At 50.8% G+C, this 12,293-nt stretch overlaps 1 protein-coding gene across 1 annotated transcript in view; it reads left to right on the top strand.

Annotated features, from left to right (window-relative positions):
* Positions 1-12,293, top strand: part of LOC139234584 (L-threonine ammonia-lyase-like) — a 74,227-nt gene that overhangs the window by 43,388 nt on the left and 18,546 nt on the right. The window contains exon 9 of the mRNA XM_070865272.1: positions 8,572-8,739. Coding sequence (XP_070721373.1) covers positions 8,572-8,739 — 168 coding nt within the window. The remainder of the gene's footprint in view (positions 1-8,571; positions 8,740-12,293) is intronic.

The raw sequence follows: 12,293 nt of genomic DNA, 5'->3' as shown, positions 1-12,293 counted from the left end.
CCTGTCACGGCCCACCAGATTAGTACTTGGACCAGCCAAGATCCTCTGCTGTCCCTAGTAAAAAACTGTGTACTGCATGGGAGCTGGGCCAGCATCCCCATTGAAATGCAAGAGCTAACCAAGCCGTTCCAGCGGCGAAAGGCCGAGCTGCCCATTCAGGCAGACTACCTGTTGTGGGGTAACTGCGTAGTGCTTCCCAGAAAGGGAAGGGAGACTTTCATCTCGGATCTCCACAGCACACACCCGGGTATAGTAATGATGAAAGTGACAGCCAGATCCCACGTGTGGTGGCCCGGTATCGACTCTGACTTAGAGTCCTGTGTACGGCAATGCAGCGTATGTGCTCAGTTGAGCAACGCGCCCAGAGAGGCACCACTAAGTTTGTGATCCTGGCCCTCCAGACCATGGTCGAGGATCCATGTCGACTATGCAGGCCCGTTTCTCGGTAAAATGTTCCTGGTGGTGGTGGATGATTTTTCAAAATGGATTGAATGTGAAATAATGTCGGGAAGCACCGCCACCGCCATCATTGAAAGCCTGAGGGCCATGTTTGCCACCCACGGCCTGCCTGACATACTGGTCAGTGACAACGGGCCATGTTTCACCAGTGCAGAATTTAAAGAATTCATGACCCGCAATGGGATAAACATGTCACCTCGGCCCCATTTAAACCAGCCTCCAATGGGCAGGCAGAGCGGGCAGTACAAACCATCAAACAGAGCCTCAAACGAGTCACAGAAGGCTCACTCCAAACCCACCTGTCCCGAGTACTGCTCAGCTACCGCACAAGACCCCACTCGCTCACAGGGGTGCCCCCGGCTGAGCTACTCATGAAAAGGACACTTAAAATCAGACTCTCGCTGGTTCACCCCAACCTGCATGATCAGGTAGAGAGCAGGCGGCAGCAACAAAATGTAAACGATGGTCGCGCCATTGTGTCACGGGAAATTGATCTGAATGACCCTGTGTATGTGCTAAATTATGGACATGGTCCCAAGTGGATCGTGGGCACGGTGATAGCTAGAGAAGGGAGTAGGGTGATTGTAGTCAAACTAGACAATGGACAAATTTACAGAAAGCACCTGGACCAAACGAGGCTGCGGTTCACAGACTGCCCTGAACAACCCACAGCAGACACCACCTTTTTCGAGCCCACAACCGACACCCAAAGTATCAACGAAACCACCCCAGACCAGGAAATCAAACCCATCACGCCCAACAGCCCAGCAAGGCCAGGCTCACCCAGCAGCCCTGCAGGACCAACAACACGCCAACCCAGCGAGGGCACAGCCAACACACCAGAACAGACATTTGTACCGAGGCGGTCCACCAGGGAAAGAAAGGCTCCCGACCGCCTCACCTTGTAAATAGTTTTCACTTTGACTTTGGGGGGGGGGGGCGGGGAGTGATGTTGTGTATCTGTAAAGCATCCCAGCATCCCTTGGGAGCATTGTATATAAGCCGGCCTCTAAGGCCTGTTCCTCACTCTGGAGTGTCTTATTAAAGACTGAGGTCACTGTTACTTTAACCTCCCTGTGTGCAGCTGCATCTGTGTTAGGAACACAATAATGATGATGATGATAACCACCTTATCTAACTGGCCTGCTACCTTCAGGGATCTGTGGACCTGCACTCCAAGGTCCCTTTGTTCCTCTACATTTTTCAGCATCGTACCATTTAATGTGTATTCCCTTGCCTTGTTAGACCACCCCAAATGCAATACCTCACACTTATCCAGATTGAATTCCATTTGTCACTGTTCTGCCCACCTGACCAGTACATGGATATCTTCCTGCAATCCGCAGCTTTCTTCTTCATTATCAACCACATAACCTACTTTAATGACATCTGCAAACTTCTTAATCATATCCCCAACATTCAGCAATAGGAGACTGTCCTCTCTTCACCACTAGGGGCAACTCTGTGACCAGTAGGAGAGTGGCTTCTCTTCACCACTAGGGCAGCACTGTGACCAATAGAAGAGTTTCCTCTCTTCACCAGTAGGGGCAACACTGTGACCAGTGGGAGATTTGACTCTTAACAGATGAATTTCTTATTTTTCCCCTGATGACTCTCGTTACACACGAGGCCCATGCTTGAGAGAAGGTCAGTCTGTGACCTGTCCTTTATTTCATAGCACTCAAGTGCTGGAAGTGGGTGGAGCTTCCCCTTTTATATCTGAAGGTCTAGGTTAGGAGTGTCTCCCACAAGTTCACCACCTAGTGGTCAGTGTTCTCACAGTGTACAACTTAGGTCAGATTATACATGGGTTACAATGCTGGTTGAATACATGACATCACCTCACTGCCAAAGTCTTATTGGGATCACAGGTTGAGTCTCTCTGGTGGTTTACGCTCCCTTGTAGAGCGCCTGAGTTGGGGCTCCGGTTGTTGGGCGCTGGCCTGAGTGTCTGCTGTTTGCGGTGTCTCAGGCCTATCCAGACTGCCCACAGTGAGTGGGCTCTCCTCCCTTTGGTTCCTGTGTTCGGTCACCTGTGGTGGAGTGAACTCTACATCTTGTTCTTCCTCTGCTTCTTCGATGGGGTTGCTGAACCTCCTTTTTGTTTGATCCACATGTTTGCGGTAGATTTGTCCATTGGTAAGTTTATCTACCAGAATCCTATTTCCCTCTTTGGCAATCACAGTGCCTGCGAGCCATTTGGGCCCTGCAGCGTAGTTGAGGAAAAAAACAGGGTAATTTACATCAATACATCGTGTCCTGGTAGTCATATTGTGGCTGGCGCCTGCTCTCGACAATTTCTTTCATGGTGGGGTGTATAAGGGATAACCGGGTTTTGAGCGTCCTTTTCATTAGCAGCTCTGCGGGTGGAACCCCTGTGAGCGAGTGTGGTCGGGATCTGTAGGCCAACAGGAGGCGTGATAAGCGGCATTGTAGGGAACCTCCTTGGATTCTGAGCATCCCCTGTTGATTATCTGCACTGCTCATTCTGCCTGGTCGTTTGAGGCCGGCTTGAACGGTGCCGTTCTGACATGGTTAATTCCATTGCCTGCCATGAAGTCCTGGAATTCAGTGCTTGTGAAGCATGGGCCATTGTCGCTGACCAAGATGTCCGGTAGACCGTGGACGGCGAACATTGCCCGTAGATTTTCTACCGTGGCAGAGGATGTGCTTGAATTTAAAATGTCACACTCGATCCATTTGGGGTAGGCGTCTACTACAACCAAAAACATTTTCCCCATGAAAGGACCTGCGTAGTCCACATGGATGCATGACCAAGGCTTGGCGGGCCATGGCCAGGGCCTAAGGGGGCTTCTCTGGGCGCATTGCCCAGCTGGGCACACGTGTTGCACCTGCGAACACAAAGTTCCAGATCTGCGTCTATCCCTGGCCACCAAACGTGTGACCTGGCAATTGCCTTCATCGTGACAATGCCCGGGTGCTCATTGTGGAGTTCTGTAATGAATACCTCTCTGCCCATCTGGGGCATGACTACGCGGTTTCCCCAATCGGCCTGAATCGAGAGTTCATCCTTGCGCCTGTGAAATGGTTTCAATTTCTCAGGGCATGCCCTGTACGTGGCTGCCCAGTCCCCATTCAGGACACATTTCTTGACTAGAGACAATAGCGGGTCTCTATTTGTCCAGACTTTAATCTGACGGGCTGTCACGGGTGAGCCTTCACTTCCGAAAGCTTCAACAGCCATGACCATCTCAGCAGCATGCTCGGTAGCCCCCTCAGTGGTGGCTAGTGGGAGCCTGCTGAGTGTATCGGTGCAGTTTTCGGTGCCCGGTCTGTGCCGAATTGTGTAGTCATAGGCGGCTAACGTGAGTGCCCACTTCTGTATGCGGGCCGATGCGTTTGCATTTATGGCCTTGTTGTCGGCCAAAAGGGATGTTAGGGGTTTGTGATCTGTCTCCAGCTCAAATTTCCTGCCAAACAGGTACTGGTGCATTTTCTTTACCGCATATACACATGCGAGCGCCTCCTTTTCTACCATAGGACGATGCATCGCACGTTAACACAAGTTTCTTACATGGGTCGTATAGCGTTAACAGATTGTTGGAACATAACAATTTGCGTGCTCTATTAAAAGCCCTTTCCTGGCTGTCCCCCCAGACCCATTCGCGACCTTTGCTTAGGAGCATGTGTAGCGGCGTGCTCAATTTGGGAAGAAAGTTACCAAAATAGTTCAGGAGCCCCAGGAATGAACGCAGCTCCGTCGTGTTACGGGGTCTGGGTGCTCTCTGGATCGCTTCCGTCTTGGACGCAGTAGGGCTGATCCCATCTGCTGCTACCCTCATCCCCAGGAATTCTACCTCTGGAGCTAGGAAGATGCACTTCGCCTTTTTCAGTCGCAGCCCTACCCAGTCCAGTCTGCGTAGCACCTCCTCCAGGTTGTGGAGGTGTTCTTCAGTATCATAACCTGTAAAGAGGATGTCGTCCTGAAAAACCACCGTCCCTGGAATCGACTTGAGGAGGCTTTCCATATTTCGTTGGAAGATCGCAATGGCCGAGCGAATCCCGAACGGACATCTGTTGTACTCAAACAACCCCTTGTGTGTCGTGATGGTGGTCAACTTCTTCGACTCACTCGCCAGCTCCTGGGTCATGTAAGCTGAGGTCAGGTCCAATTTTGAAAAAAGTTTGCCACCGGATAGCGTTGCAAAGAGGTCCTCCGCTCTCGGTAGCGGGTACTAGACTTGGAGTGACACCCGATTGATGGTGGCCTTGTAATCGCCACATATTCTGACCGATCCATCCACCTTGAGCACCGGCACAATCGGGCTCGCCCAGTCACTGAATTCGACTGGCGAGATGATGCCTTCCCTCAGCAGGCGGTCCAATTCGCCTTCTATCTTTTCCCGCATCACGTACGGCACCGCTCTGGCCTTGTGGTGTACTGGCCTGGCGTCCAGGTTTATGTGAATCATGACCTTGGCCCCCATGAAAGTGCCAATGCCGGGTTGAAATAATGAGTCAAATTTGTCCAGGATCTCTGAGCATGATACTCGCTCCACAGAGGAAATTGCATTGATATCGCTCCATTTCCAGTTCATGACAGCAAGTCAACTCCTCCCCAGTAGTGCGGGACCGTCCCCTGGGACAATCCAGAGTGGCACTCTGTTCTCCGAATCTTTGTGGGTCACGACTGCCGTGGCGCTGCCTAGCACCGGAATGACCTGCTTTGTGTAAGTCCATAGCTGTGCGTCAATCGGCGATAATTTTGGCCTCCTGGCCTCGGACGCCCACAACTTTTCGAACTGTTTGATAGAGTGGCTGGCCCCCATGTCTAGCTCCATTGATACTGGGATGCCATTGAGGAGCACTTTCATCATTATCGGTGGCGTCCTGGTGTATGAACTGTATACGTGCTCCACATGAACTCGCTGAACTTCAGCTTCCAGCGATTTCCCCCAGTGTTCATTTCTGCAATTTCTGCAGGTATTTTGCTCACCTCTGCAAACTCTGGCTGAGTGTGTGCCTCCACGCCTCCAGCATGAGTTGCTCTTTGAAACAAAAGGTCCCTTGCCTGTCAATCGTCCCTGACTGCCCCTGTTATTGCCAGTGGCCATGCTCGCGAGGTTTAAATCCCAGTTTCTTGTCGCCATTGATACATCTTTACTATACAGTATAAATGCGCACGAGGCCCATGCTTGAGAGAAGGTCAGTCTGTGACCTGTCCTTTATTTCATAGCACTCACATGCTGGAAGTGGGTGGAGCTTCCCCTTTTATATCTGAAGGTCTAGGTTAGGAGTGTCTCCCACAAGTTCACCACCTAGTGGTCAGTGTTCTCACAGTGTACAACTTAGGTCAGATTATACATGGGTTACAATGTTGGTTGAATACATGACAAGGTGTGTGTGTGTGGGGTGTGTGTGTGTTTGTGGGGTGTGTGTGTGTGTTTGGTGGGTGTGTGTGTGGGGGTGTATGTGTGTGGGGGGTGTATGTGTGTGCGTGGGGTGTGCGTGTGTGGGGTGTGTGTGTGTGTGTGGGGGGGGGTGTGTGTGGGGGTGTATGTGTGTGCGGTGTGTGTATGTGTGTGGGGTGTGTGTGTGTGTGGGGGGGGTGTGTGTGGGGTGTGTGTGTGGGGTGTATGTGTGGGATGTATGTGTGGGGGTGTGTGTGTGGGGGATGTGTGTGTGGGGTGTGTGTGTGTGGGGGGTGTGTGTGTGTGTGGGGGTGGTGTGTGTGTGTGGGGTTGGTGTGGGGGTGTGTGTGTGTGGGGGGTGTGTGTGTGTGTGGGGTGTGTGTGTGTGGGGTGTGTGTGTGGGGTGTGTGTGGGGGGTGTGTGTGTGGGAGGTGTGTGTGTGGGGGGTGTGTGTGTGTGTGGGGGTGGTGTGTGTGTGGGGTTGGTGTGTGTGTGTGGGGGTGGTGTGTGTGTGGGGGGTGTGTGTGGGGGGTGTGAGTGTGGGGGGTGTGTGTGTGTGGGGTGTGTGTGTGTGTGTGTGGGGTGTGTGTGTGTGGGGTGTGTGTGGCGGGTGTGTGTGTATGTGGGGGGTGTGTGTGTGGGGGGGTGTGTGTGGGGTCTGTGTGTGTGGCGTGTGTGTGTGTGGTGTGTGTGTATGTGGGGTGTGTATGTGGGGTGTGTATGTGGGGTGTGTGTGTGGGGTGTGTGTGTGTGGTGTGTGTGTGGGGGTGTGTGTGTGGGTGTGTGTGTGTGTGGGGGGTGTGTGTGTGGGGTGTGTGTGTGTGGGGGGTGTGTGTGTGTGGTGTGTGTGTGTGGGGTGTGTGTGTGGGGGGTGTGTGTGTGTGGTGTGTGTGTGTGGGGGGGGTGTGTGTGTGGTGTGTCTGTGTGGGGTGTGTGTGTGGGGGGGGGTGTGGGTGGGTGTGTGTGGGGTGGGGGTGTGTGTGGGGTGTGTGTGTGGGGTGTGTGTGTGTGGGGTGTGTGTGTGTGTGGGGTGTGTGTGTGTGTGGTGTGTGTGTGTGGGGTGTGTGTGTGTGGGGTATGTGTGTGAGGGGTGTGTGTGTGTGTGTGTGTGGTGTGTGTGTGGGGGGTGTGGGGTGTGTGTGTGTGGGGGGTGTGTGGGGTGTGTGTGTGTGTGGGGTGTGTGTGTGTGTGTGTGGGGTGTGTGTGGGGGGTGTGGGGTGTGTGTGTGTGGGGGGTGTGTGGGGTGTGTGTGTGTGTGGGGTGTGTGTGTGTGTGTGTGGGGTGTGTGTGTGTGTGTGGGGTGTGTGTGGGGGGTGTGGGGTGTGTGTGTGTGGGGGGTGTGTGGGGTGTGTGTGTGTGTGGGGTGTGTGTGTGTGTGGGGTGTGTGTGTGTGTGGGGTGTGTGTGGGGTGTGTGTGTGCGTGGGGTGTGTGTGTGTGTGTGTGTGGGGTATGTGTGTGAGGGGTGTGTGTGTGTGTGTGGGGGGGGTGTGGGGTGTGTGTGTGTGGGGGGTGTGTGGAGGGTGTATGTATGTGTGGGGGGGGGTGTGTGTGGGGTGTGTGTGTGTGGGGTGTATGTGTGTGTGGGGGGGATGTGTGTGTGGGGTGTGTGTGGGGTGTGTGTGTGTGTGTGTGTGTGGGGTGTGTGTGTGTGTGTGTGTGTGTGTGTGTGTGGGGTGTGTGTGGGGTGTGTGTGGGGGGGGTGTGTGTGGGGTGTGTGTGTGGGTAAGTGGTGGAGATGTATTTATTGCTTCTAATTGTGAGGGACATTGATGCTGAGTATCAAAGAATTTTAGAAACATAGAAACATAGAAATTTACAGCGCAGAAGGAGGCCATTTCGGCCCATCGTATCTGTGCCGGCCGACAAAGAGCCACAAGGCCCCTCGTCAGCAGCCCTAAAGGTTTGTTGGATTCCCAGCCAATACGGGTATAAAAGTGCTCTTGGGTACCATATCGCATGGGTGAGATATAGAGAAGCAGTATTGGCAACCTCACCGCCTCATAAAGCAGCAGACAAATTCTTAAAAATCATGAGATTTGGTACAGAAATCATGTGTTACTATTTTTTTCCCGACCCGACCCCTCACTGACCTTTGCCCCTGGACTGGAAGTGCATTCGGACGTCAGTAACCGATTACTGACATAAGAACATAAGAACATAAGAAACAGGAGCTGGAGTAGGTAGATTGGTGGCCTTGCAGGCCGATCTCGCTCTGCTTTTGACTGTTAAGCTCTGAAATTCCCTCCTTAAACCTCTCCGCATCTCTACCTCTATTTCCTCCTTTAAGACGCTCCTACCTCTTTGACCAAGCTTCTGCCCTGATATCTCCTCATGTGGCTCAGTGTCAAATTTTGCTTGATAATATTCCTGTGAAGCGCCTTGGGATGTTTTGCTACGTTAAAGGCTTATTTTTCCCCTGTTGACTCTAGTTTTATCTGTTCCATTCCTCTCCCCAGTCATCCACCACAGATTCCTCCGTTGTTTCAAGCAACATTGATTGACCAGTACCACTGTAAAGTGATATCTTGCCAGCTCATTGCAGGATGTTTTGCCTGGGCTCTGGCCTCCCTCAAGAAATCCAACAAATGCAGCCAGCTGAGGGCCGGGAGGGGTGAGGGGGGCCTTCGGCCGGAATCTGTGCCCATCTGGTTGGGATTTATTCATTCTGGCAGCTTAAGCTTCAGGGTCAACCTGTCTGACTCAGTTGTTCGCTGACTGCTCACTGGTTCTCTCTTCCAGAGTGGCCATTGCTCTGTGCAGCGGGAATCTGGACGTTCCACTGCTGTGCCAGTGTCTGGACAGGGCCCTGGTCCTGGACAACAGGCTGTGTAAGTTCTCCATCCAGCTGTCCGACTGCACTGGAGACGTCGCTAAACTACTCGAGATCCTTGCCCGTGAAGAGGCACGGTGAGTACAGAGAACGATTTTATAACCATGCTTAGTTGTTATCTTTTATCATTACATATTGGGTTACCAACCTTTCAGGATTCCACTAGAGTCCCCAGGATTTGAAGATTAACCTCCTGGACACAGCTGCGAGCATCCCAGGAGAAAATTCATTGGGGCAATTAAAAAAATTGTGCGTGATTTTCAAAAAAATGAACATTTTTTTAGTTATAAAATTATTGGAGACGGGAAAAAAAAGCTTGACATAGTCAGACTGGAGTATTGTGTGCAATTCTGGGCTCCGCACTTTAGGAAGGATGTGAAGGCCTTAGAGAGGGTGCAGAAAGGATTTATGAGAACGATTCCAGGAATGAGGGACTTCAATTGTTAAGTATGCAATAAAGGTTCAAACTGAGTACTGTTGAACTAAGCAAGGTACAACCTTGGCTCTGCTTTATTTAGGCCCAAAGTGCCTGACTCTCAAAATGGCTGGCCTTTTATACCTGAGCAGCACCACATGCGTGCTGCTCAATGGCCTCCAACAATGACGCCATCTGGTGGGTACTAACAGAATGTACATACATGACACTCCTGTTACGTGGATAGGCTGGAGAAGCTGGGGATGTTTTCCTTCGAGCAGAGAAGGTTGAGAGGAAATTTTATTGATGTGTTCAAAATCATGAGGGGTCTGGACAGGGCAGATAGAGGGAAAGTGTTCCCATTGGCAGAAGGGTCGAGATCCAGAGGACACAGCTTTAAGGTGATTGGCAGACGAACCAAAGGTGACATAATAAAATACTTTTTTACGCAGCGAGTGGTTAGGATCTGGAATGCACGGCCTGAAAGGGTGGTGGAGGCAGACTCAATGTTATCTTTCAAAAGGGAGTTGGATAAGTTTCTGAAGGAAAAAGATTTGCAGGGCTATGGGGAAAGGGCGGGGGAGTGGGACTAGCTGAGAGTCGTAACGGGTTCGACGGGCCGAATGGCTTTCTGCCGTGCTGTAACCATTCTATGATTCTATGATTCAAGCTTCATCCATCGGGTAATTAGGACCTGTTTGGCTCCCAGTCAGTGTGGGAATGCCATGTGCTGTGAGGATGGACGTGTCAGGTGACCAATGGCGGGACTGTGGGGGAGGGGTGGTTGGCGGTAGGGGGGTCATGTGATGAAACCTCCAGGAATAGATCCAACCAGAGCTGGCAACCTTCGGGTGCAGTTGTGTTTTGGTTGTGTTACTGGTACTTCAGAGGCCTGGACTAAAAGTCCAGAGAATGCGAGTTCAAATCCCACCATGGGCACTGAATTGAATTCAGTTTTTATTTAAAGATCTGGAAATAAAAAGCCGGTATCAGTAAAAGTGACCATAAAGTTGTCGGATTGTCGTAAAAATCCCATTAAATTCTATCATTTCAAAAAAAAATTCTCGGGATGTAGGTGTCACTGGTAAGGCCGACATTTATTGGCCATCCCTAGTTACCCTGAGAACTGAGTGTTCTAGGTTCACTAATGTCCTTCAGGGGCATAGTTTCAGAACAAGGGGCCGCCCATTTAAGACTGAGATGAGGAGGAATTTCTTCTCTCAGAGGGTTGTAAATCTGTGGAATTCTCTGCCCCAGAGAGCTTTGGAGGCTGGGTCATTGAATGTATTTAAGGCGGAGATAGACAGATTTTGAGCGATAAGGGAGTAAAGGGTTATGGGGAGCGGGCAGGGAAGTGGAGCTGAGTCCATGATCAGATCAGCCGTGATATTGAATGGTGGAGCAGGCTCGAGGGGCCGAATGGCCTACTTCTGCTCCTATTTCTTCTGTTTCTTATGTTCTTATGAAACTTACCGTCCTTACCTGGGCTGTCCTGGCCTGTTCGTGACTCCAGTCCCACAGCCAACATGATTGACTTGTCTTCTGGTCACCTAGAACACTCAGTTCTCAGCGTAACTAGGGATGGCCAATAAATGTCGGCCTTACCAGTGACACCTACATCCCGAGAATTTTTTTTTTGAAATGATTAGAATTTAATGGGATTTTAAAGGCAAGATCTGAATGGCTCCTTTGCTGATGTGTGTGACAGTTGTACAGACTGTGAAGGACCCAGGTTTGATCAGCAGTCTGTGCTGATGTCTCCTGGGCTATTTTAGGGAAGAATAATCCAGGGTTCCTAGCTAACCAGCGAGCCTCCATGGAAAGTACATGTGTATGGATGCCGGGGAGGGTATGGTCAGGTTCAACTGTACCGCCCCCCCACAGCCAAATAGCAACCCAACACTCACTGTGCTGCCGACGTCGGAAGAGAAAATATAACAGGGATACTGAATGCCTTCCAGTGCCCCAGAGCTATACACAAAAATAGCCAGCAGAAGTAGAGAGAATAATTAAAGATGTTATTTTATATGTAAGATATATAAACGACTTGCATTTATATAGCCCGTTTAACATAGCACAACGTCCCAAGTCCCTTAATAAGAGCATTATCAATTAAAAAAATTGACACCGAGCCACAGAAGAAGATATTACAGCAGCTGACCAAAAGCTTGGTCAAAAAGGTAGGTTTTAAGGGGCATCTTAAAAGAGCTGATAGAAGTCGAGAGTGAGAGTGGAATTCCGGGCCCAGCCAGCTGAAAGCACGGCCGCCAATGGTGGAGCGATTAAAGTCGGGGAAGTGCCAGATTCCAGAATTAGAGGAGCGCAGAGATCTTGAAGGGTTGTGGGGCTGGAGGAGGTTATAGAGATAAGGAGTGGCGAAACCATGGAGGGATTTGAAAACAAGGATGTGAATTTTAAAATTGAGGCATTGCTTAACCCGGAGCCAATGTAGGTCAGCGAGCACAGGGGTGATGGGTGAACAAGAATTGGAGCGAGTTAAAATATGGGAAGCAGAGTTTTGGATGAGCACAGGTTTATGTACTGTAGACATATATATATATATATAGGTTGAACCTCCCTTGTCTGGAACCCTCGGGACTTGGCCTGTCCTGGATAAGGGATTTAATTTGGACGATGCGTGGTCACGTTAAATTAGATGGTACAGGTACTGAGCAAGGGGATATCGGGGCTGGCTGGCTTGGGGCTGGGTGTGCGGCAGAGAGATCATTGCGGGGGGGGGGGCCTGTGGATCGTGGGGTCAGACCAGCGATTGCAGGAGTCGGCAGCGAGGAAGGACTTCAATTTGTTCATGTCGGAGTTCTGCGCATGCGCCATCCGGTGGCCGGGAATGGTTCTGGATGAGGGGTGGTTCTGGATAAGGCAGTTCTGGATAAGGGAGGTTCGACTGTGTAAGTGAACCATGGACCTACAGACCATCGCAACTGATGGACAACATTAAAATATTGATACTTGGTGACAGTCCCAAATATTTTACATTCTAAAATATACAAGCATCACTCTGAAACAACGGACACATGCAGATTCTGGTCTACAGGCAGGCTTCAATCTGCCAAGCACCATTTACATGGTGCATTTTACACTTTAAAACATGGGACACAGGCCCCTTTAAAGCTTCTCACAAGCGATGTCACCAGTGCCTTATTACAAGGGGCTGATTGCAATTAAGTTTTCAGTCAATTTCAGGAAAGCTTTGAG

This window comes from Pristiophorus japonicus, chromosome 22 (assembly GCF_044704955.1).
Source record: "Pristiophorus japonicus isolate sPriJap1 chromosome 22, sPriJap1.hap1, whole genome shotgun sequence".
NCBI lineage: Eukaryota > Metazoa > Chordata > Chondrichthyes > Pristiophoridae > Pristiophorus > Pristiophorus japonicus.
The sequence above is the reverse complement of the archived record's forward strand: the minus strand, read 5'-3'. Positions and strand labels throughout refer to the sequence as shown.